A 26,852-nucleotide genomic window follows, 5' to 3' on the forward strand; every position below is an offset into this window, starting at 1 on the left:
CACACACACACACACACACACACACACACACACACACACACACACACACACACACACACACACACACACACACACACATGCTCACACAGACTGGTGAATAGCGTTGAGAGACAAGTGGACAAGCAGAGTATTCTTCCTCCTATTCAGAGCAGCCCGTTAGAGACCGGCTGTTGCCCACAGCAACAACACTTTGCTGCGGATACGTCCTGAATGTAAACATTCTCCGTCCCCTGCTCTCTCATTGGTCAAGAACAAAACCTGATTATGGCAGCGAACAGAGGCTGAGAGACAGAGAAAGAGAGCGCAGAGTTGTAACAAAGTTTTCCGCTGCTCCCTCTGAGAGTTTGCTCTCTCAAAGACTCAATCGGACATCAGTTGTTTGTTTGGCTAGCCACCGCGGCGCCTCACAAAATAAACTGGCCTCCCATCACCAGCCTGACACAAACTAGCTATTTCATGATGGACACACAAAGTGAGAACAACACGGGGGGCCACAGACACTTGACAAGAACTGTTAAAACACCAAAATCACCACTGCTATTAAAGTCACTTTGATTTGCCTTGTTGAATCGCCCACAGACGTTATTGGTGCTGGTTAAACATAAAACAGGCTTTTGAACAATTAGTAACGCAGCACAGCGCAAATGGAAACTGCATTTTAATAGTTTTGATCAGTTCTAAAATCTAATGATTGTTTTTATTATTATTTTATGATTATTCTTGGCATATTTTTCCAATACTTTTTTGGATCATCTTCTATAACCCAAACACCTAAGGAGATGTCTTCATAAACTGTAACTTATATTGCTCAACTAAAAGTCCAACAGGCAATTCAAATTCGAATTTAAAACTAGAAAAATAAGCTGCACATTGATGTGTTTGAGAAACTAAAACCAATCTCACTAACATTCTTCAAAATTTGGAAAACATTTTTTTTTAATTCTCCAACATGCTTTTCTCTGCAATAATTCACACAATTAGTTAACTATGTGTTGTATTCTGTATTCTACACCTCTGTCTTCCTACTCCATGAGCCTCCCTCACCTTGGTAGGCCTTGGTGTGTCCGGCGATCAGGTACTTGAGTTCAAAGCTGTAGGATCTCATCTTCTGCTGTGTCTCAGTGCGGACCGCCGTCATGTAGCTGTCCTCCATCTTACTGGTGCAGCAGCTGGGCCCGGGGTGAGCACACACACGCAGGGACTCATCTGACAGACACAGGCAAAGATATACTGTAGCTTCAAGCCTGAAAGTCATATTCACTTTGGATCCACTGGTGACTGTAGTAGTATAGAGAAGTTAAATCACATGCAACACAGAATAATGAATGGGTACAAGGAATTGTTTCATCATTTCCATTCATCTTTTTCTCTCACCAACTTTCTTGTGATTACTGTAACTGAAAAGATGATAAAACGAAAATCATAATGAATTCTACTAATACATTTAGAGCTAGAGCAGAGCTAGAGATTGTTCCTAAACTGTGGTTAAGAAGATTCATCAAAAAATCCCGTTTCCCATATCATATTACTAATTGAGAATCCAGATTGTTAATCAAGTTAGTTAAAACATTACAGTAATGGACCAGCAATTGAAAAGCATTGAGAGCACAAGACTTTTTGACTTCACAAAAATAATTCTCCTGGGAGACTGCCACAGGACCTAACATGATGACATGCACACAGCGGGTGGCACTTCGACACTCACATCAAAGTGCGTGTGTGTGTGTGTGTGTGTGTGCGTGCGTGCGTGTGTGTCTGTGTGTGTGTGTGTGTGTGTGTGTGCACAGCAGTCAGACTTTGATAGACTGCTGTAAGGCAAGCTGTCAAGAAGCTGACTGAGATCAAGGGAGAGTGAGGAATGGACCTCCTCACCTATGTCTCAGCTGACACACACACACACACACACACACACACACACACACACACACACACACACACACACACACACACACACACCACCACCACCGGACCTGTGTCAAACTTTCAAACTTCAGTTGTTCATATTAACTGTGGAATACAGAAAGTTACTTTTCATTGGTGAAGCATATGTTTTATTCCTCCTTTAGGGCAGCAAGTTGGTTGTAAATAGAACTACAGAGATTTAAGGGTCTGGGAAAAACAACTCACACTAACTCAGTCCGCATGATTCACAAACCTGTGTAGCTTCAGTTCTTGTCTAAGAAAGATGTTTTAAACTAGTAAGAAAGTGAAATCTTATAGTATCTCTCAGCTGCACCACATTGCCTTTATTATTAGTCTACTCAGTTTTGAAATCATGTGTTGTGGACTTCTGTCACATGATAACAGGTGGTGGTACAGTACATTAAGGGGAGATAGTAATTAAAGTTCTTAAACTAGTTATAGTTGGAACATTTAGGATGATTTTAACAACATTTTCCAAACTACAGCCTTGTTTTTTCCACATTGAAAGCAAAGACCAAAACTGTCCGAGTGTGGATCATCATGCGGATCTGTCCGTCAAGGAGAACATTGTTCCGTTGGTTCAACAATACACAGCCCACTTAAAATGACATCTCTCAGTCTGAAGTGAATTCATCCATGACCACATTCAAACACTCAGTGATGTGGTAACCATCTATACTTAGCAGACATCATCTCTGCCCGAAAAATGCTAAAGGTCACCACCATATATTGTTAACTATAGCTGTTAACAATCACAGGCTCATAGCACAATATCAGTTCCTACAGCAACAGTGATGTTGTAGGAATGCTTCAGGGCCTTACATCTAATTCACAGAATGTTAGTGTTTGTAGACTTAGGGCGCACACAGACTGTTTCGTCGAAAAACAGGCAAATGAAATGTCCCCAAAAGAAAAGGTTTGTGCAGAAATAGCTGAGATTTGTCATTCTGTTGCAGCTTTATGAGGGTTATCTACAAATGTCAGGGACAGATGTCCTTGTGTCTGCGCATTAAAGCTAGACAATTAAAAAATCTGATTTGTATGCGTTTTCATGAACAGTATAATTGTGATAAAAGAGGGAAGTTTCTGACAAGATAAAGTTTGTTAATTAGAGATCTGTATCAGCCACCACTTGTCTTTTGGGGGAAATCCGTAATTACTGCCAACAAAATGATTCCAAGGGATCAGCTATTGTGCTGTCTTTTCTCATTTAATAGTATGATTTCCCATTTAACTGCTTTCTCTCCTCAATGTGCAGGACTGTCACATTACGCAGAGAGACGTGTGAACATTTACATTCAGAAAACAGCATCTTAAACACCACTCACTTACAGCCAAGTTATGCTTTCATGAGCTATAAAGGCGCTGCAGACTATTTAGGTTGATTTTCCACATAAATAGCTTCCCTCCTTTAAGAAGTGTTGTCATATACTGCATGGTGATAGACCTTTATATTTGGGAAAAGGCCATTCAGTTCTAAAGCAATGGGTTTAAACTCTGTGTAGGTCACAAGACATGGCGTTATGTTTTTAAAAATATCATCGCTGGATACAATTAAGTTGAAGTATGAGTTCACACCACATGGAGTTTATTTCACTTTCATTTTAGCCATTTATAAAAGCAGAACAGGTAAGCCTACTGTATTTAAAAAAAAACGTTTTTAATTTCTACAAATCTTTATGGTAGCCTACTTTATTGCACTGTGCTTAGTAAATAGCTGTCATTTAACATATAGGTACTGTACTTTGTTGGGGAAAAAAGCTCACTTGCAGTCCATCCATCAACTCAAGTATAGGCCATATATTAATAGCAAAAAGTAGTATCCACGTATTTTATTAAAGTATCAAAAGTCAGACAATATTATATGTAGGCTAGACATACACCTTACTTACTTTACTTTATAGTAAACAATGTTTTGATGTCTGAGTAGAGCTAATTGTAACTAGGCTACTTAATAGATTTTTTTAAACTGCATTTTTACTTATAAACTCAAATGTTTTGAATTTAAAATATCTAGGCTATCTGAAGAAAAATACAGTAGAGCAACATAACAATAGTCGTGTAAAATTCGACTACTTTCAAATGGTATAGGCCGACTCGTCTTGTTCGGAGCTTGTAGGCCTACTATGATATTTCCACAGGGACTGACTGACCTGTTCCCGGCCTGTCTGGCACCAGCTCCACCGGGCCTATTTGGCGCATCATGTAGGCTGTCTTCACCTCATGACAGCTGTCCACATCGGCCGAGCCACAGCCAGTGTCCGGCAGAAACACTAAACAAGAGAAGAACATCAACCAAAACAAGTCCACGGTTTGTAAGGCTGCACGGAACATCGCAACATCTCAGTCGGGAGATAGAGAGTCTGGAAGGTTCAGATGAATTCCTGAAAAAAATAAAAATGTCCCGCGGTGCAGTGTGATAGAAAAAACTTCATCTGCAGCCGGTGAGTGTGTCCGGAGCTCAGGGTTTCAGGCTCACCCCCCGCCCCCCACCTCTCTCTCTCTCTCTCTCTCTCTCTCTCTATCTCTCTCTCTCTCTCTCTCTCTCTCTCTCTCTCTCTCTCTCTCTCTCTCTCTCTCTCAAACTCAATTCAGCTCGATTATCTAATCTACATGTGCACTCAAAATACTTTAAAAACAAAATATAAATGATGTGGGTGAAAATGTGTGTCTGCAATAAAACAGCTATCATCATATGAATTAATTGATCAATAATAACGTATAGAATCTGTCGACACAATAGGCCTACCTACATCCAAAACTGGCATGAGAGATTTCGCGATTAACTAACCTAGGTCATTTGGCAGTTTTTTTATCGAAGTTTTTACTGAACTTCTGCAGATAAACTCCATTGACTGGTCGATGCGAGTGAAGAGGAATCATGAGCAAATATGGGTTAAATGTAGATCATGGGCGCCATCTGCTGGTCACTTAAAGCATAGCCTACCTACTAATTTATTTCGGCTCCTGCATTATGGTGTGGAGACTTGTAAGCAGCGGTTGGGGTTCGACTCCGGCTCGGGCCCTTTGCTGCACGTCCCCATCTCTCAACAGCTTCCAGTATCTAATCTAACAATAACAAAGCACAAAAAAACAAAATGCCGAAGAAATCATGTTAAAAAACAATATTTCCCTATACAATGTAGTGAAATATAGGCCTATAGTAGCCTAAATGTAAGACTTTGTTTGCCTAGAAAACACATTTAGATCATAAATAGGCTACGGTTCAATGTTGTGTTATAGGCTACATTAAACAGGCCTACCAATAGTATATCCCACATACATAGGCTATACATACAGCATATTAATCCAAATTGAAAAAACTCATTATGGAACAAATTATATATTGTACCGGACTGCCAATCCACCTCAACTAACCAACAACAGTAGACTATATCCTATTTTTCCTCACTGCAAAATGCTATGTATTAGAACCGTATGCACCTATTTTGCATTGAGTAGGCCTACATTGATTTTTAATAGGCTTGTACATTTTAGTCAATATCGGCTACTGTTTCTTAAATAGCTACCACTTTTACTAAAATTATAAGGTTATTTTTTAAAGTGTTGGTGCCTATTAATCTACTTCCTCCACCACTTATCTTTACCAACAATACTAATTTAGCTGGTTAACTATGTATGCTACATTATTTTACTACAAGCAACTTTAAGAAAACCTTAAGCTAAAACTCGAAAATTACTATTTGCAAATGCATTGCAGGTAGCCTAATATTTTGCAGCCTGGTTTTAACGATGGACAGGCCTACCAACCAACCATGGACCTATAAAGAAACCAACCGGTCAAACAATTTATTATAGCCTACTATCTATGCATTCAACTGTATGCGTAAAACAAGTGCCTCCTGTCAGGCTCGAACTCAAAACAAGTGCCGTATTTGCCCCAAACCGCCCAAAACCCATGCCCAAAACAACAAAGTGTAGCCTAATGTCGTAAAACATGTGCCCCCTGTGAGGCTCGAACTCACGACCTTCAGATTATGAGACTGACGCGCTGCCTACTGCGCCAAGGAGGCTTCCGGTAATGTCACAATAAAAGCCCCATTTTACAGGTAGTACGAAATAGATCCGTGTCTGCTGGTTGTTTATCATAGTTCTGCAGTTTAAATCTTGGTTACTAGTTACGAGTAACTTACTCTTGTTTAAGATGCCGAAGTGTGGACGAGGATGAAAAGAGTGTTTGGAAAAACACGGCTTTTCTCTCCGTGCTAAATCTATGATGAGCATCGATGGACGATGGGGTGATATTACAGATGTAGGCTACACCTAATCTCACATTTAAAAGTCAATATTTGCCTTTAAAGTGAAATGTATAGACTAATACATAATTATTGTGGTAAGAGGACATACTAGCCTTAGCATAAACTCTTCCTACACCTTGGCAAACTTTAAAAATCCAAACTCAATTAGGCTAATGTGTAGCCTATCCTTGGTTTGAGTTGAGCATTGTATCGTAATTTGAAGGACTAAAATAATTACCGGATGTTTCAACATAATTGATCCCAGCTTTACAAAGGTCAATTGGAAATCGAAACTTAAAAAATTTGCACATTAACTCTGCGCAAAACTAGCTCTCCGTCGCCGCCTGTCGGTCGAGCTGAGAAAATCACCGTGATTATCGCTAACAAAATTTGACCCAATTAAATGCCTCCCCACTACAAAGATTTCGTCACAAAGATTGAAGAGGCGGCGTGCAGTACACTTACCATTTTCTGGCAGCAAACATTACGGAGGAAGTTTGTAAGTAGCCGCTATATGTTTATTATGCAGTCCATGTCTGGTTAGAGTTATTAATAACATTAAGTTACTTATGACATAGGATACATAGACACAGTCTCTATTATGCCTTCTGTCTTCTGCCGAGTCTGGTCATTTCGACACATTTGTAATCATGCTTTAATATTTTCCAAGTAGTTTAAGTAGTTTAAGATATTGGGTTACAGGGTCCTTGGTTATGTTTATTAATCATATTTTATTCAAACTTCCCCCCCAACCATACAGAAGCTCGGATGCACATAATAACTTCCCCAACAAAATACTTATGGAGAAGTCTACATTTTTCATTATCTTGCTGTCCTGCCACTTCTACTTCTGTGATTGTTTTGTGGTTGTGGTCTGGCTTTCTTACGGTCTTGCTGCAGTAGGCATCACCGTTTTGGGCCCCACAGCGGAACGGGCGTTTATGTGGATGAAGACTACTGCAATAAGATAATACTGAAGCCTTCTTTATAGGTCCATGACTAAAGCCCGGTAATATCGTATTGGCATGTATACGGCAGGGTAAAACAACATACAACAACATACACTGGTTATTTGGAGCGGTCTCTTTATTTTCTCTCTAGAAGGTGAATGAATATTTAAGATATTATATGTTTTCTTCCCAGAGCCCTCTTTTCGATGGGCGTGAACGCACCATAATAGTTGCTACTGCGGCCCCTTTAAATCCAATCTCCCGCGTTTCAAGTTAAGCGGAAATAGCATCGTTCTTTTCTCTATTTAAGCGCGCCAACAAAGACTGTCATAGGAGGGCTATCTGGACTGCAGTCACTGCACGCCATACAACACCACCTGGGACTCTTTATTTTGAGCCACAGCCACTCTATCGACATCTGTGATATCTTCCAGGAAAGAAAATGCCAGAGGAAAGGTCTACCGCGTCGGGCTCCGGGAGGTAAACCTCTCGCTTGTTTTTTCTCTCTGTGCTGGACAAAACCCGGCTAGTTAGCCTTGAGCTAACGCTAAATAACACGGCTCGCGTTGGGCGACCTTGTGTGGTTAGTTCTGGTTGTATGATATCGCAGGTTTTTGCTTATTTTCGGTCAATGACGGTGACAATGAAATGCTAAGCTAACTGTACCGGGAGGTAGCTTCAGTATGCGATGCTAACAAAACATCACTGTGTCGCTCTCCCAGGCTAGTAGTAGGCTAACGTTCATTATGCTAACAATAACAAGGAATGGTAACGGCTTTAATTATGTTAGTCAAACTTAGGTGTGGTGCTGTGCTCAAGAAGTAGGTCAGGCAGCGTGTGTGTGTGTTTGCTTTCACTTCGTCTGAACTGAGGTTTGAACTCTTGCAGTGTGGAGGAGAAGCCGTGCTCATCATCAGCAGGAGCTGGTGCAGACGGGTGAGTGTACGGGGAACTTCTCTGTATCTGATATTATTCAGCCTCATTCACTTGATATCAATATTGCAAATTCATATTAATATACCAAAATAACGAGTTTTTGTCTTTCAGTTCTGACACCATGGAGGAGGCAAAGAAACTGATCGGCACAGGGAACAAGCATCTAGTGATGGGAGATGTTGTTTCTGCTGTCGGAGTTTTCCAGGATGCGTGTGGCATGCTGTGAGTATTGGTGTGGGAAACGCAGATTCAACACGGAAAAAGCATCACTCTTAATGTTTTGATTTGCTTTTTGCTTTAAAAAAAAAATTATTTGGTCACTGAATTGTATTACCACTTATATTCTGCAATGTTGAGCATGTTTGTGTATGGAAACCCCCTTGTGATTGCTAACATTTATGAAGTCTGACATGCATTTTTGGGATAAATTCTTTCTAATCTTAATCCACTCGAAATGTATGCTGTTTATCTGCCAGGGCTGCAAAGTACGGGGACACAGCATATCAGTGTGGTGAGGCCTTCTTCCTGTGTGGGAAGTCCCTGCTGGAGCTTGCCAGGTTTGTGAACCTCATCATTGCTCTGCTTGGGAACATAATACTGCATGGGGTGATGTTGCTGTAGAGTTGATTTACATTGCGTTACTTTATTTCTTTTTGTGAAATTGGATGTACAGTGACAAGTATTTGTCCGTCTTCCCTTCCTTGTGAGCAGTAGGCCTGCTTACATTTTGAAGTGTAAATTATATTTGTTGTTTAGGATGGAGAACAGTGTCCTTGGTAACGCCCTGGAGGGAGTCCCAGAGGAATCGGAGGAAGAGGAGCAGCCTAGTAACTCAAATATCGAGAGTGCCAACAACCTTGATGGTTAGTAACGGGTGTTTTTTCTATTTTCACAGGCAGTGGTTAATTGAAGAAACAAACTGTCATTTCAAATGAATGGTTCGCTTAAAATCTTAATTTTTAATATCTTCAAAAGCTCAAATATGGAGGTTGATCAGTTTCACTCCAATTTATGAATACAATTATTTTTTTTTCCCTTGAGAGACGTTTATCAATGTAAAACTGACATCAAAATAAAAAAAAATACATATTTTACATGCTACTCTGGTGCAGAACAAACTAGAGATGAGCTCCGAAAGCAGGTGTATGACGCAATGGAGGAAAGGACTGAGGCTGGGCAGACCAAGCCGGAGTCTGTGGAGGGAGAGGGCAAGGACTCTGAAGTGAAACAAGAAAGTGGCGTCAAACACGCCGTGAGCGGATCAGTGGAGGCTTCAAGTTCCCCTGTCAAAGGGGACGTGAAGGGAGCTGAGAAGAGTCCTGTGACTGGTGTGAGGGAAAGTCCTGATGGAGAAGAGACCGCCGTGGTAGAGAAGGCAGAAGACTCTAAAGAACAGACTGGTGAAAACACTGAGGCAGAGGAAGGAACCAATGGAGAATCCAAGCCTGAAGCTGAGGAGGAACCAGAGGGCAGTAGAAGATTGGATACAGAGCATTGATTGGTGGATTGGGTCCAGCACCTGTTTGGTATTGAGATATAATGGGTGAAGGGGAGCACACTGGAGAACATGTTGACAGCATGTTAGGTGACACGGCCTTGTCTGTTTGAGCACTTTTTTTTTTTTAACACGCACAGTACGGACAGGTAGTTGATCGTGAGGAAATGTTCAATGATTTTTTTTTTTTTTTTTTTTCACAACAAACATTTTCTAGACTGGCAGACTCCACCTAAAACGCATTATAGACAAACCTGGCCCTGTGTAATCCTTCTACTGTTGCTTCAACAGATGATGACGACAGCAGTGACGAAGAAGATGAAGGCAATGGACAAGAGAAGGTGAGTTCCCGACCCATACAATACATGAATAGCTTCGACACCATTTTGAATATCTAGATTTGTGTCTTAATTCTACCCCAACATTTTCAGGAAGAGGACGAAGTTGGGAATTTGCAGTTGGCGTGGGAGATGCTGGAGGTGGCTAAATTTATCTACAAAAGGTGAGGGTCACATTACGAGATTCATTTAATGTGAGAAAGAGAACAAAACAAAATCAAGTCCCCTAAGATTTGGAATATGAGATGTTTACTGAAAATGCAATTTCAAGCAGAAGTCTGCACCGCCAAACAATTCCAGACTGTATGTAAATATATGATTTACATGGCATTAAGCTGATGTGATGCATACTTTATATCTATTAAGTTTCCCCTCCCGTCCCTAGTTGGGCTTTTATACGGACAGTAAAAGCCCATTAAAAGGGATGTAAAGCACCAATAAGGGCCTTATGGAGTAAACTTCTCTTGAGGTAAACGTTGTATCTGTCCCCACAGAGAGGAAGGCAAAGACGACCAACTGATGGCGGCACAGACCTATCTGAAACTGGGAGAAGTCAGCGCTGAATCAGGTGGGTTTCATGCAGAAGACTCTACTTCCCAGGCTGGATGGGTGCCCCCCCGCCCCCACTTGTGCTTATTGTCCATCATCAGAGTGATTTATTTTTTTCTGATATTTCTCCTCCTCCAGGTAACTATCCCCAGGCACTAGAAGACTTCCAGGAGTGTCTCACCCTGCAGCTGAAGCACCTGCCGGCCCACAGTCGTCTGCTGGCTGAGACACACTACCATGTGGCCACCACGCTGTGCTACATGGACCAGTACAGCCAGGCCATCCAGCACTACAACAGCTCCATTAAGGTCATAGAGGCACGTCTGGGTAAGAATGCATTGTTTTTTTTTTTTTTTTAGTAGTTTCTGAACTGTTCAATTGCCATCTCAAGTTTAGTGTAATGTGAATTGTGGTATCGTCTTTAAAAAAAAACATACTTTTGAAAAATTCAACGCTCTCAAACTTCGAAAATGTTATAACCAATCCTGTTGCATTAATCCAAGTGTGTGTGTGTGTGTGTGTGTGTGTTTTTATTTTTATTTTTTTAAAGCCATGTTGCAGGAGGCGCTCGGTGGGGCCACAGAACAGAAGAATGAGATGGAGGAGCTCAAGCAGCTTCTGCCCGACATCAGAGAGAAGATTGAGGATGCCAAGGAGAGCCAGAGAACAACCATTGCTGCCTCCGAGGCCATCAAGCAGACACTAGTGAGTACACAGGAGGACTAGGAACAATGTGAACTGTGTTTTTAAGAGGGTGAAAACATGCCCGGGTTTGAATTATGGTTGCGTTAATGTCTGAAATTCCCAGTCTTAAAAATCCACATGGATGATCAATTTCAGTGCAATTTCCAAAATGTTAAGCTCCCATGTAACTGACTCACCTCTCTTAGGGCGGAGCATCTACCTCCTCCTCTTCCTCCTCCTCAGCATTCATGTGTGAAAACGGTGCTGGTGCTTCTTCGTCATCTTCAGGATTTGCACCAGCCAGCACGGTAAATGCATTGTATCGGGGCACATGACTTAAACTTGTGAATGCCCTGCTTGCTGTATTTTAACATTTCTGAATATACTATAGAACATCTCTTAACAAACCAAACTTATTATATTTCAGATCCCTATTAAATCAAATGCCAGTGCCACGTCTTCCAAGCCCTCGGACATCTCCCACCTCGTCAGGAAAAAGGTTCGGACCACTCATGTCTTCCTACCAATTATGTGAAAATTAAAAAAAAACAAAAAACATAAATAATATTGCAATTTCCCTTTGGCTCCATTCTGCTCACAGAAAACAATCCTTTTAATAATTTAAGGAATAAAGAGCTTTGCAGCTGACTCGCGTCATGACCTGTACATTGAAGCTGACCATGCACCGCTCTCTTTCTGTCGCTCGGTCAGAGTGCTTGCCTGCTTTGGTTGTTGGGACGATGTGTCAATCTCTAGCTTGTGTGTTGGGGCTGTTGTCTGTACTGTAGTTGTGGGCGCATGTCTATAGGTGGTTGTTGTGGTACTGCTTGTCATATCGGCTGATTTTGTCTGCATGAAAATGACTAGATTATGTGACCGTGGCAATGATCCTTGGTGTCAGTTGCCACTTTAAAAGTGTCAACTCCAGTTTATTTTATTTTTTGCCTTGAATACAGTGGTGTACAGCAGCTTTCAGTTTTCTCTCCCCCCCCTCCCCTTGGTCTTATGTTTCTACACAGAGGAAACCAGAAGAGGACAGCCCAGTAAAGGACACTGATGCTAAACAAGCCAAACAGGAAGTTAATGGCAGCGGTGACTCTAATGCCAGCAACGGCAATGCAGTCCAGAAGGGAAAATCAGTGAGTGCTAGGCCTCTGTCTAATGATACGTTTGCAGGACGGCACTCTTAAGAAAATTGTGCTGTGACAATTGAGGACAAAGCCTAACTACAACTACTTGAATGTGGCTTCTGGTTGGAGTTCCACGGCTTAATATCCTGGGAGGAATCTTTAACATGAGATTTGTCTGTGACCTCTTGGCTAGCTGCAAGTTTAGGCACAAGACCCAGTGAGACAAGCTATACGACATTGCTTCGACTTCACTTCTTGATCGATGTAGAAGCAAATGGTAATACTGTTCATTCAGAGAGCTCTTCTGACTGTCCCTTCAACTACTGTAGTTGAAGTTGTTGCTCTTGTAAATTGTCAGACTGCTTCAAATGAAATTCTTGAAACGTTCACATCTCTGGTTCTCTGTATTCCATCTGCCTTCAGTTTGCAAAATGAAACGGTTGTTTTTGTAACTGAGCAGCACTGTTAAAAGACGTGAACCAATCTGAGATGTTTCTCTTGTAATCGTAGAGGTGACCGGCAAACGACTGAATCCATTCTGTTGTAAGTCTTTCTTGCTACTTTTCATTAAAATATTTCTTATCCCCCCCCCCCGCAGCCTACCAGTCCATCCTCAGTCAAGTCTTCTTCGTGACTCCCCTCGTCTCTTCCCTGATCTCTGAAACCAGCACAGCATGACTCTCCACCGTCAACACTTTGTTTCTGTAAATAATTTTCATAGATTTGTCTGTCTGTTTTTGTATACTTGTAGTTAAAAAAAAATAATAAAAAAAAATTGCAAATGTAAGTTTGTATTATCGAATCCTTTTTTTATTTTACAATTGTCTCACTAGCTGTTGCAGGGAAATGTCATTAGGTGATACTTTTAAATGTTCCATAGTGTAAAAACTGTCCTTATGGTCTTCTGCCAACTCTATACTGTCTTCTCTGGTTTATATTCTCGTATTAACAGTAACTGCCTAAAGATCAGAAGGTATTATCACTGACAAACCCATAAATGACGGTTGGATCAGGGTATTATGTGTTTAAAGGTGCTCTCTGAGGAACTTTCAGTTTGTTAATTATGCACCCTCTTTGGAAGCGGTAGTGTTTTTAATACGCCAGCTGTTCTTGGGTGAGCGTACCCATGACAAGGCATTAAAACTAAAAATAGCATTCTTTGCACTGATCTCGTGTCAGAGGAATAATTACTTTCAGAAATATCAAGTTCTCGTAGCACCTTTTTTTTTTACTATAGCAACAAGATGCATCAGCCTAAAACCACCACCTAAATATCTGTTTGACAGGAGCGTGTAGAAACTGCTGTGTACAGGTGTTTGCTCAAATTGGCCCCTAGTGGTCTTTATACCTGGGATACTAAACTGGACAAGGCTGAATGAGGTGCAGATGGGAAGACAGTCCACTGGCACCCTCCAGTGGCCACTACAAGGCAATTGGTGAGGATAAAATATGTAAATAGATTAAAGCTAAACTCTGCCAGATGGTGCATCAATTTATTTATTACAGAGTTAAAGCCTTTACACAGCCTTGATTTACCACTTCCTTTTCATTATTTAACAGCATGATACAAACTCCAGTTAAGGCTCCCGTTTCCTGATTTTTTTTTTGTTGCAGTATTTTGTAATGGATTTTTTTTTTTTTTTTAGCATCAACATGCATGCATAGAGTTACTAACAAATCATGGTGTCTTCATTTCACAGGCCAGAGCTTTGTAAAAACAGAAGTGCAAAGTTTATCAAGAAAAAGTGTACAAAAATACATTTAAAAAAAGTGGAACACAGGTGCGCATTGTTCTTTTCATATTGTCATACAAATAACATAAAATGGGCAATAGGATCATTTCATTGCATTGCGCCACTTCTTTCTGAACTAAGTTGCTAAGATCGCTGGCTATGTAAGTTATCAGTAGCTGCAATTTATTTATAAAAACTGCTTTCCATGTGAACTACTTTGAAGATTTCTCTATACCACCATTGCATCACAGATGGTGGCTTTTTCTTGGACCCAGATTAATAATATAACATCTTGCCGGGAAAGGCAGTTTATCTTGCAATTTTGACCTGTTAGAGCACTATTCATTACATAATCATAGGTGTTTTTATACCTGGCTGTGTTGGTCAAGGAGTCCCATTCGTGTCCAACCATTACTCTTGATTTTGTATGTGTGATAATGAGGTCAGCCTGATCAACAATTCCCTCTTGATGAAAAATAAACCTTACCTGCCTGTTTCCAACCTTTGGAAACAACAGTGAACTGATTCCATAGTATGTGCCAAGGTTACTGTCTATGCTTTACTGTGACAGCAAAACCTGTTCAAATTTTTAAAATCACTCCACTACTGTAGACTATATAGTGAGAATACTAAGCAGACACAGCTGCTCTTCTCCAGATGTTGCCCTTACCTGGGGTGCTTGCTGTTTGGCAGACAGGAGGAGGGCATAGTGTGTTGGGCTGAGGGTGTGTGTGTGTAAGGGCAGGGACCCTCCATGCGGGCACAGGACAGGGGGCAATGGAGTAGGATGTCCCACCTCTTGACCTACGGAGTAAAGAGCTGCTACCAGGTGCAATGCCTTCTGGGAGAATCACGAAACTAGCTCTGAAACACCATGAGTGAGAGAGTACTGGGCTAAAACACAGAGAGAATCCAGTAGATGATTTCATGTGATTTGCGTGCACATCATCAGGCTACTTAAAGCGAAACAGAGAAGACAAAAATATTAGTTTTTTCAAGCATTGGTCAATTTTGAGATTGTTTGGCTAGTTTGCTTCCATAACATGTTTTTTTTTCATACTACTTAAATGAAAGGTCTAGAATGTAAATGTAGACCTATGTGTTTATTTGACTAAACCTGGTCTTTTTGCTCCTGTTTATTTATCCTATAGGCCTACAACCATCTTTAACACCCATTATCTATAAATATTAACTAAACTTTCCACAATCATTTTCGCACTATTCTGAAAGTTTGACAGAGTTGTTTCATTTGTTGTTGTTTTTTTGTAAATGTAATTTACAAAAAAACATTCAAAGTGGCCCTGGTGGACTGTGGATGGTGTGGAGAATGAAACTGATGGCAGGGTCTAAAGGGGCCCGGACCCAGGAAGCCAAAGGTGAATCTTCTTCCCAGTGGTGAGGAGAAAGTTCTGGCCTAAAGCTATAAGGAAAACATGGAGGTACAAGTATGTCAATCAATGTCACTGATTTAGTATTCAGAAAATGAGTCAAGACATGGGCATGATGTACCAGTGAAAGAGGTGTATGAATGTGAGTCTTGGGTTTGAGTAGGAGTAGATGATGATGTGGAGGTGGAGATGGCTGTCTCTTGAGTCTGAGAGCTTCTTTGCTTCTCACCATCTCTGCCTGCAAAATACAGGATGGAGCTTCTCCCTCTGAATCTGCTCAAAGTCAGATTTGATTTCCTCTGAAGATACACTGCCTAATCTGTGTGACAACTACAGATTGTGTGTGTGTGTGTGTGTGTTTTAGTGACCATGTGTCAGCATTTCCAGGGGCTTTCCCAAATTGAATCAATCCAGAAAGCTGCTTACATTTCAGCAAACTAATGATCTTATTTTGAGATAACTTATCATTCACAACTTCAAGTCTCGAGATCTACACACTAAGAATTCCAAAAAAAAGTCAAAGTTGTGCCAACTTGTTTGTTCATAAAGTTTTCAGACCCTTTTAACAGCAGTTAATGTTTGAATTGGTTTTGTTTGTTACCTGTATGACAGATAATTAGTTTGCACAACTGTTATTGTTTTAAATAGTCTATAACATAACTTTTAATTGTATATGAATGATATAATAAGATAATTAGTTGGCCTCCACACCCAAAACAAAACTAGTGCACACAGTTGCCTTGAACTTGAATTTTAGTCTTCCTAACTTTTTTATTTCTTTCAGATATTTTTTCTGATACATTTCCAATCCGTGGTGTCCCTGCCTGTCCAGCTCGATCTCCTCCTTCAGTCTCTTGTTCTCCTGCTCCACAGCCAACAGCTCCCGGCTCTGGGCCCCACTGAGGAGGCTTCAGCTCTGGACCAGAGGACAACAGTGATGTGGCTCAAGGCTCAACGGTAATTTACACTCAATTTGATGCCACAAGCCATGAGTGTGTAGCAAGAATTTGAATTGTGAACTGACTGATCGTGTGAAAAAAATAAATGTTTGATGATAATCTAAATCCATGGATTTAACAGAGTAGAGGAAATCAGTTTTAAGAGTGGAAGAATCAAGTTGAGTAAACTTGATGAGGGCAGCTGACTGCTTCTCCAGACTTTTTGCGTCTGCCTGCAGGTCTATCATTTGTGCCACTATGTCTGGATCTGAGCCTTGACTGCACATATATGCCTGCTGCAGTGCTCTGTAACAAAGAGCCCTGATTAAACTGCATGAATCCAGGACAATAACTCATATTCACATTCTAACAACCTGATTTTTGTTGTTGTAGCAATCAGACAAATGACTCTTGAAGGATGTGTAGATACATATAAATGTATGTCTCACAGTGACCCAGCTGATGCTCAATCACCTATATACAGGGTTTATCAACCAAAACTTTCATGCAAACCGTTTGGTTCTTAAACACATCACACCCCCACACATGTCACACAATTATTCATTTCTTCCAGCGTCATAGAAATGCACTCTCGTCTTGAACCCTTCTTCCCCCGGAGCGACCAGAGAGTGACCTGTGACTCAGCGTGTCACCGCTAGCTGATGACTTAATGCATTATGGAAGAGATTGAGCTATATAGAAGACATGTGCTCACCTATGGAACCTTGACATACTTTAAAGTGCTCACCCAGTACCACAGAGAGGCTGAAAGGCTTAGAGGGCGTAGTGGAGTTAGAGGTAAAAGGAAAAGACTATATATGAGATTTAAAAAGATAACAATTAAACATGTCCACCTCTGTATCTGTGGTACTTGTTTGACAATTTTGCAGATATCCTTCAATGGACATCCTCATATTGTGAAACTGAAAATCAGATGAGATCAATTGGTTTGTATGGTATGCCATATTAATAATAATGATAATGATAATAATTCTTGAAATTTAAAGGTGCTGTAAGCGGAATGGTTCTTTTAGATTACTTCCTGTCAGTTACTGCAGTTAGCAGTCCCCTTGCTCGTCCCTACGTCACCACATTAATGCACAAACAGCGAGTTATCTAGCACCATCTCAGATAAGTAATTTTGATAAAACATGATAAAAACCATCAAAACAGACAATGGGAGGGATTTTTACCTGTTCCGCCATTGTAGGCGCATACACATTCACCCATCTGTCCTCTGGCGTGCACTGGCAGTGAGACCATGAGTGAGACGGGTGTCGGTTTATAGCGTTCTCTCTTGTGTTTTGATATTAATTTCGGGATCCGACAAAAAGTTTATTTGCCGAATACATGCAGAGCAGCTGACTGAGAGATCGGCTTTATTTTTTTTTATTTTTTTTTATTAACCTTTATTTATACAGGTAAAATCTCATTGAGACCCAGGGTCTCATTTACAAGAGAGACCTGTTCAGGTAGGCATCATTTATGAAACGCGCACATTATGTAAGTGATCACTGTATGAATAAAGAGCGATATAAATATATAAACACAAAAATAAATCGCTTACTTCACCTTTAAATGTATATAGCACCCTCCCAAGGCACTTTAAAAAGAACAAAGCAGGCTAACAAATGAGGCAAATACCGAAATAAATAGTACTAGTGAGTAGCCTGGCGCTACCAGACCATCGTACTTCATTTCATTTGTACAGAAGGTCTGGAAGTGCTGTAATTGGCAAACGTTCACTCACTTGGAGGCAGGTGTCTGTTGAAGTTTAAAACTATTGGATCTGCGCAGTGCCACTCTGGATTATCCAACCAATCGCATAACGTTTGGTCATGAGCCGGCTGTTGACGGTGCGTTCAGGGAACTCGGAAATTTCCGACTTCACTACATATTGTAGTCTATGGATCTACCGGTACCTGGCAACGGTAACTTGCTAGAGCCTAACGTTTAGTTATTTGGATGAGAAAGGTTGTAGGCGTCCATACTTTCCCGAGCAGATGCACTGGAACACAGACAGGTCGGAACTCGGAACTAACAAGTCGGAAATTTCCAAGTTCCGAGCGTAAGGGAACGCAGCATTCAACTGAAACTGGAGCGCGACTTCGACCCTCATCGTTCTCAGCCACTTCCTCTGTTCGCTGATTGGATGCTCAGAAATCTGTTCGGAAAAATCTCTCTAATACGCCCCACCACCAGACTGACTACTGAAGGGAAAATGAAATTTGGGCGGAAGTAGGTAGGAGGGCGGAGCCAGGCTAACTAGTGAGAGCAGGGGGACATGATTTGGTTAAAATCCAAAGGCTGTGTTAAACAGATGAGTTTTCAAGGTTTATGGTAACATTTACACTTAAGATGTATCCTCCTTGATACATACAAACACTCCCATTTGGATGTCTTTATCATATATTGCCCTCTCTTCTTCGTCCTCTTGACTGACATAATGATATTCAGACATGAATTTTTAATCAAAGGACCATGGAATGCCTGCAGCGCCTGGTAAAATGCACGTGTATTCACAAAGTGTTGGCCTGACACCTTCTTCATGCCTTCTGGGCAATGTTGTAATGAAACTGAGGTACAACAGTAAATGCATCTTGGTGGACATTTGGTTTTAGAAAATAGGTGGATCAGTATCACCTCGTGTGTGAGGTCTTGCAGAGCCATTCTCTCCATCTGGTTGGCTACTGGTGTGTCTGCTGCTTTCGCTGACTTTGGTTTGGCATCAGAATTCCTGCTGCACCTGCTGATGTTCATGAGTTCACTCTCAGTTTCACACTCACAGAAGGGTTAGACTTTCTCCATTGCAACTGTTTCTCTGTGTTTTGTTGTTTTTTCTTAGTTTTTCTCGTTTTATTAATTAGTTTTATTTCGAGCGGAAATCCACTGTCCGTCATTGACCATAATTACACACAAAAAATACACATACTGTATACATACACAAATGTACATATTTACACATGCATACAAATATGCATAGCCTATACACATATGCATACACACATATACCCATATACTGTATAATATGTATTAGATAACAGAACCATGAATACCATGAATTGTTTTTTTCTTCTTCTCAGTTTCACTTACTAACCTGTTCGAGGTCAGGGGGGTTCCTGTTTGCTGTGGCTCCACACATACAGCTCTGTCCCCAATGAGAAGGTGAGAGCTGTACTTGTGTCTTTGTGCCCAGAGGCGTCCCTCCTCCTCGCTCCCCATGCAGAACAGTGCCCTGTGTTTGTCAAGCAGACCAGTGGAGCCAAACACCATGCTGCAGCATCCACACATCTATTCTCTCTCCATCTGGTGTTATTGAGAGCAGGGGGCAAAATAATAAGTTTTCACAAAGCTGAAATAAAGTATGGTTTACTATTGGATACAATTGCTATATAATAACTACACTACTGTAGGAATATCACACTTCAAATAAGAACAAAAATTAGTATTAGGTCCCTGAGTCCATGGTTTGTATGTTTGTTGGTAACTGTCACCATGTAAGCGTGCGCTAAGTTCTTCGTAACATACATACCCGGGGTGCAGGCCAATCTAATTGAGATTTTAATCTCTAACCTGGTTAAATGAAGGATAACATTTAAAAATTAAAAAGTTTTTGAGAGTGAAACTGGTGGTCAGTCAGGATTTTTTTTTTAAAGTTTGTTTTCTGTACATTCTACTCTAACTCCACATTACACAAACTGCACATATGTTTTCTATACCATTTGAATATTCATAACATGCCCCTCTTTCATCATTCTCAGACTGCCTGATGTTTCTGTCAGCCTCGAGTGAGCAGCAGTGAGAGGCTGACTGCAGCTGTGCGGTGGAAGTCCTGCTCCAAAGGGTCCAGACCTCAGTGAGTATATTCACTCTGACAAGCCATAGAGAGAATAATATATAACCTTTATCACGAAAAAAACTAACAAAACCTGAAGGATAAAACAAATCAAACAGTGCTCTGCTCTAGTGTTGACTATGTTTGTTCAGACAATAGCTTTTTTTTATACTCCACAAGGACAGTTTCTCCCGCTACTTAATTTGAGATTCTCCTTCTTAGATAATGATCTACAAAGCAAACTCGTATCTCCCCTAAAGGAATAGTTCAAATAGTTTTTTATGTTTAGCTTGTTGCCTCTTGGGTTCAAGACAAGGTGACAGAAACCGTTCCTTTAACTGTGTGAGCATTTTTGAAGGAGAAATGGGCAACGTTTTGTTCATCGCTAGTTAGCTTATCACAAATACTGATAGTCAATGGGAAGTATTAGCCCACCTACGCCGACAGTAAGAAGATAAACTTAGCATATAGCATCACTAAATGGTCCTGAGTGCTTGTTGGGACCTTTTTATTTACCATGTTATATTCCACTCTATATATTTTTTGCTCTTTAATGTCATTTTAGACTCAACCGACTGGCCGTTGACCTACTGACAAGCACATCTGCAGTGGTTTGATCATGAGCAGTTTCTGTTTCCTTCTGATATGTACTTGAGTCTAAAATCAGGTAGGCCTATTACAATATATAGCTTTTTCTCTGATGGTGTCGTTTGCCGTCACAGGTCATTTATGATCATCAGAGGAAAAAGGAGACTGTTTTATAAACATTTAAACGGTACTCGTAGTTTCTTCAAATAACAGTATAAGGCTACTTTCATGCAGTTGGGATTTGGGGAACTTTAGTTCCACTTTAATTCACTCTCAATGCTGCATTTAACTGCCTATAGCAGGTTGTTCTGAAGCAATAAACAGGCTCCACTTCACCAAGACAGGATGCTGCTGCTGGGAGCTGAAATATTCAACATCTATCCATACCTCTGACTGAGAGGGAGAGAGAGAGAGGCCAGAGAGAGAGAGAGAGAGAGAGAGTTGAGGACTTGAACTCCTCTCTCTCCCACATCTCTCTTCCTGCTCTGCAACTTACACTCACACAAGCCTGCTGTCTGTTGCTTAGCAACTGTAAAATAAAGCAGTAGGCTCTGAAGTCAGTGAGGGAGAGAGAGAGAGAGGGGGAGAGAGAGCTCACAAGTACCGCAATCCACTACTGTTTGTTTGGCTGTGCTCATGATCCCACCACCACAGCTATACCATCTGTGGATCTGCCAGGACTTGTGACTTCTGGTTCTCTTCTCTCAGTTGACCAATCGTCATCGTCTATGGGGGCGGGGCCACGCGGTTCCCTAGGTTACCTGTGTGTGATTGACGTTCAGCCTCCTGCAGCGGAGCGCGAGGCAGAGTGTGTATCACTGATGCTCCTGCTCCCCTCCACACACACATACACACACACACACACACACACACACACACACACACACACACACATACACATACACACACACACACACACACACACACTCACATCCCCGTCCGTCGCCCCGGAGACTGTGGAGAAATGTGCTTGAAGAGAGGCGCTATGAAGACAAAAAAGGAATGCTGATTATTTAGGCTAAAAGTCCTGGGCTCTATTCTTCTTTACTGGAAAGATGAAAGCTGGAGCGAGGGAAGAAGCCGGCTAAAAGGAGAGGAGAGGATTCCTGAAGAAGGGGGGATTTTTTTTGGTAAGAGAATCCGTACATCACTTTTCCCTGTCTTGCTTTTTACCTGTGAATTAGGGGCACAGCAGGTAAAGAGGGGCTTTCTTTGAGCTGTATGTCATTTCATTTGTGAGTGTGTGTGTGAGACAGACACAGAGAGAGAAAGACAGATTATCTGCATGCTGCGTGGTTGTTGAGGGGGTTACTGTATGAGAGCTGCACTTGTGTTACAGTATGGGTTATGCAAAAAGGCTTTAGCTGAGTCAAGAGCTGCCGCTGGTCTATGTGAGGGTATAAGAGCCGGGGTGATTAAAAGTGACACTGTGTCCAATGCATATGAGCTGTGTCAGTCATTTTTCGATGCTATACAGTTACAGCTGATGGCCAGGCTTTCCAGGGCTTGTCTACTGTATCTGCATGGGAGGAGGAGTATTAATTACATAACGCTTCTTCTATACTCCTGTATCAGGGCTGTGCAGCATCGTTCTGTCCCACTAGTCCAAAAAATGTGATTCACCAGCGCTATGATCGTTTGACGGAGTGTGGTGGTCTGTTTTTGACTTTAACCATGTCTTAACTCCACGTAATGAAACTAGTTGTTCAACTAAGTTTTGTATTCATTTGCTTGTAGTTTGTCTACATTCATAATTACATAGTGATTCAAGTGCTTAAATTACTTATTTTTGCCAATTTCTTTAATGGGAGGATTAAAAGTGCTTCACTGACATGGATAGACACTATAACTAACTAACTAACTAACTAACTAACTAACTAACTAACTAACTAAGGAAAAAAATAAATGGCATAACTTGTATTCCCCAACACAAGATCATAAAGATAGTTAAGGTCACGCACTGGGTTCAATTGCACTGAAATTTGTGCCAACACGATTCCCTAAAACCTCCATTAGTCACCCCAGGGTCAAGCGACAGGCTGCCCTCAGGACTCAGCTGTGCCGTATCAGGGACTGCATGGGCTTTCTGCTCCACTGCCCCCCTAGCCCGGGCACCTGAGGACGCCTCTCCAACACTTTGAGTCTATTTTAAATCAGGTGTGACAACTTTGTTCTGTGTGTCCTCCTCCCCATTGGGGTTGGGCTACAGAGAGGAAACTGACCCAGACAACTTCCACAAAACAAGAATACAGTGACGAAAAGATTTTTTTTTCTTAATTGGTGTACCCTGAAGGGAACATGCTTTGATATTTGGATCTAGAGTTGACACCTTTCTGCTGTCAATGAGATAGTTACAGCTGCCAACTTAGTCATGTACTAGTTTTTTTTTTTTTTGGGGGGGGGGGGGGGGGGGCGGGGTACTTTGTCTTTGGTGAATGCAGAGATGCAATAAAATAAAATAAACTTTGTCTTCTTAAATAATATCACAGATTGAGGCATTGACATTTAATGCTAAAAAACTACTCTTGTATCTCCGGGTTGTCCGTGTACACATTGTAGATTCACTTAGCACATAGATGATGTAATTACACTATTAATTCATTTTGGCACTATCATACTGTCCAGGTAGTCAATATATATAACTGACTTGCTTACATGTTTTTGAAGAGGATGTTTAGCCTCCTCTGTCTTTATGATTGCACACTCCTCCGCCTCAATGGGAACATTTTTGTTTGCTAGATTTTAACTGACTCACTGTGCTCACAAAACTACATCTTGTCAACTGGAAGAGTACTGACTAACATGGCAGCCTGACAGCTTTTTTTTATAATGTGTCATCATAGGCAACCTAAAACAATTCTGTAACCGGTGGGAGCCAAATATTTCAATGAAGCGCAATATGTAGAGATAACGGGTCTGTTTTCAGTCTACACAATGAGTTAAGATCCTCACTGCAGTTTAAAAAACCACAGGATACACTGCAGGCTTTCCCGTATGCTATCAGCGAAGAGTTAAATCAGTTATTCCAAAGCATTGGAGGGGCTACAATTGGAGGTGTTTTAGGTCTCCGGATCTGCCTGTCTGCCTGACTGCGTAGGAGGAAACATCTCATCTTCACAGCTCCATCTATTACAGTTATAAAGCTGTGCGGTTCATGTCGGCTTCATTAGAATCTATTCAGAGCAGTGGCAGGCAGGGAGGGTTTACAGAGAGAGAGAGAATGAAAGAGGAAGGTGAGACAGGCCAGTACCCAGATTTGCGCCCACAGCATCACAAGTACATGATCTTCACCTAAACCCACGGATTCACTGGGATGCCCCACAGCTGACACATTCTTCTGAGTGTACAATAGCATCAGTAGTCCAGTGATTACAGGCCCAAGTCCTGGTAAGCCTCTAATCTCAAGACGGGCACTCTCACGGGTATGAATGGTTTACATTGAAATCAAACATGTTTCCGCACAGCCTGCGAGATCACAGTGTATCAGTGACAGTTTGTCAACAAGAAGTGCAAAACTGTATTTAATACCAAATCATACTCAAATAGGTAGATTGTAAATATTTAAGAAAGTACCAATCTGGTATTGACAGTGCACTTTTAACATGTTCTATTTGATGTGTCTAAAATTTAGCAATTTTACGTATTGGGGCTGTGGAAACAAGTTTTTAACAAAACAATGAGAAATCACCAGCTTTTGAGTGCATGTGGCAAACTTGTTAGCAAAAAAATATTCTCATTTGTCACTTTGTCACTTGAATGTAAACATGTTGTTTTGAGGCACTTGCTGGTTGATACTTCTGTTGTTTTAGTTGTATGCACCATGTGAGTACAACACAAGCCAAACTTTTAGAGGTCTTAACATTTTATTTTTGACTGAAGACCTTATAATAAGACAAGAACAAGATACGTGCCGAACCTGCTATAGAATATATTTTTCTTGGAAACATGACATGCAAGCTGGGAAAATTGGTGTGGGGCTGAAGTTGTCACATGTTGTCTGGTTGAATTGGGGCAGGAGATGTCACTCCAGTTATGACCTTTTCAACTTCAGAGAAAAAAACAGAAGCTCAATGGTTTTAAGGCATTGATAAAGAATGAGTGGCAGAACTTAAGGCTTGAGTGTCACAGACTATGCTGTTGCACACTTTAAGTGACTAACAAAGTAAAAACATTTAATAATTGATTGCATTTATATAGCGCTCTGTGACTCAAAGCGCTTTACAGGGTTCCAGGTTCAATTCGTTCACACAGTCATAAACTACGAGAGTAGCCACAGCTGCACTGGGGCAGACTGACGGAAGCGTGGCTGCCATTCAGCGCCAACGGCCCCTCCGACCACCATCTCAAACAAACAGCAATCATACACATTCACACAAGGCAAGGTGGGTGAAGTGTCTTGCCCAAGGACACAACAACCACGACACAGGTGGCCGGGCGGGGATCGAACCGCCAACCCTTGGATCGTTGGCCAACCCACTTACCCACCTGAGCCACAGTCGCTTGGATAACAGAAAATATCTGTAATAAAAGTAGGTCCAGTTACAACTGGGGCACCCTGACAGAAAGACAGGTTGAAAAAAAAACAGGCAGGCAAATGTAATACAAAGCTATTACATATAAGGTTTTCTGTTTGTGAATGATTTTACGCAAAGTGTAGTTGAAAGATTTACTAAGAAGTCTGTTTTCTGAAAGATACTGTGTGTGTGTGTGTGTGTGCGTGCGTGCGTGCGTGCGTGCGTGCGCGTGCATGCGTCTGTAGTTACTGTATGGTTGCATCATTCTCAGTAGGACTTTGAAAGTGTGAGAAAAGAGCTGAGAGGGAAAAGAGAGAGAGAGAGCGGAACAGAGACGGATGAGAGAAACAAAGCGTGCCAGGGTTCCACTGATTTCTGTGACATTAACGGCACCATTTAAGAACTATTTAATTGAGTCACAAATCAAGGAAACAGCATGACGATAGATGATAACACAATCAAAGAGTCTTGGAGAGAGTGACTCACTCCACTGATGAGCTTTGAACTTTTCCCATTAACGAACAACATGAAGGCTTTTAAATATAATCATTTTCTGTTAATGTGTTACGGTTTTTGTTTTGAAACATTTTCTTTGTAATTATCTAGTTTTACTTTATAACCAACCGTTAGAGAGACCGCTCACTATATACACTCTCAAATGTTGTTTTATTGTGTGATATGCATGGCCATTCAGTTGCTTTTCTTGCACATGAAAGGTACATGCTTTGCTGTGATTGATCAATGAAAATGATTGCTATCTTTGTAACAATCCAGTTGGCGTGTGTGTATGAATTGGTCAACAAATGTGTGGAACCGTCAAGGGAGGAAAATAAGTACGAGTGTGTTTGTGTGTGTGTGTGTGTGTGTGTGTGCGTGTGTGTGTGTGTGTGTGTGTGTGCGTGTGCCTCTGCATCCGATATTATCTTCCAACAGAAACAAAAAGCAGCTTATGAAGACTAAGTTTTAGAGATAGCTAATAAATGATGACATATTTCATTGTGATTGTGAAGTTACAATCTTTTAGAACAATGTTTACAGTCTGATTTGAATAATCTGAATGAATCAAACGATTTATCAAAACGTTCAACAGTTTGACCTTGTGTGTCGCTAGAGGAGTGGAGCACAACATGAGAAGGCTAAATGTCTGAACAAAACTTTGTCTGGACCGATCTCGATTATTGTAGATATATTTCACAGAAAAACTTAAAAAAAAAAATAACAATGAAAAATTAGTGGTTTCAATTAGACATTTATGATTTGGAAATAAATCAGAAATCAAGGGTATTTGGAGCAGACTTAAGGCTCTTAAAATGCCAACTGGCGGTCTTAGAGAATGTATTATCATAGTTTAGTTTCAGATAAAAGATTCCTGTACTCGGTTTTGTCTTTCCTTTCAACTTCTTTCTTTCCCTTTTCTCTCCTTTTCTTCACCTCCTCTATTTGGCTTCCTCCTCTCCTCTCCTCTGATTAGCTGCAGCTCTATAGGTTACCATAGCACCCGAGAGAGAAGAAGTCAGCCCACACAGTCTCCTCTCCTTCCACTGGTTCTCTCTCTCTCTCTCTCTCTCTCTCTCTCTCTCTCTCTCTCTCTC

The 26,852-nt window shown here is 41.1% G+C and overlaps 2 protein-coding genes across 2 annotated transcripts in view; one reads left to right on the forward strand and one right to left on the reverse strand.

Annotated features, from left to right (window-relative positions):
• The window catches only part of LOC307253966 (glypican-5-like), a gene marked incomplete at both ends in the record, with an annotated part of 50,008 nt that extends 45,751 nt beyond the window's left edge, over window positions 1-4,257 (reverse strand). The window contains 2 exons of the mRNA XM_080032189.1: window positions 1,045-1,206; window positions 4,077-4,257. Coding sequence (XP_079888315.1) covers window positions 1,045-1,206; window positions 4,077-4,257 — 343 coding nt within the window. The remainder of the gene's footprint in view (window positions 1-1,044; window positions 1,207-4,076) is intronic.
• A 3,193-nt stretch (window positions 4,258-7,450) lies between these two features.
• Window positions 7,451-13,037, forward strand: nasp (nuclear autoantigenic sperm protein (histone-binding)). Its single transcript, XM_080033432.1, has 14 exons — window positions 7,451-7,612; window positions 8,021-8,068; window positions 8,180-8,290; window positions 8,545-8,625; window positions 8,825-8,931; window positions 9,855-9,904; window positions 9,995-10,065; window positions 10,396-10,469; window positions 10,589-10,777; window positions 11,001-11,155; window positions 11,341-11,442; window positions 11,562-11,633; window positions 12,154-12,273; window positions 12,863-13,037. The coding sequence occupies exons 1-14, from the start codon at window positions 7,575-7,577 to the stop codon at window positions 12,896-12,898; spliced, it is 1,254 nt and encodes a 417-aa protein (XP_079889558.1). The 5' UTR covers window positions 7,451-7,574; the 3' UTR covers window positions 12,899-13,037.
• Window positions 13,038-26,852: the final 13,815 nt, after the last annotated feature.

The sequence above is a fragment of the Ammodytes marinus genome, assembly GCF_949987685.1.
Source record: "Ammodytes marinus genome assembly, chromosome: 8".
Taxonomy (NCBI): domain Eukaryota; kingdom Metazoa; phylum Chordata; class Actinopteri; order Uranoscopiformes; family Ammodytidae; genus Ammodytes; species Ammodytes marinus.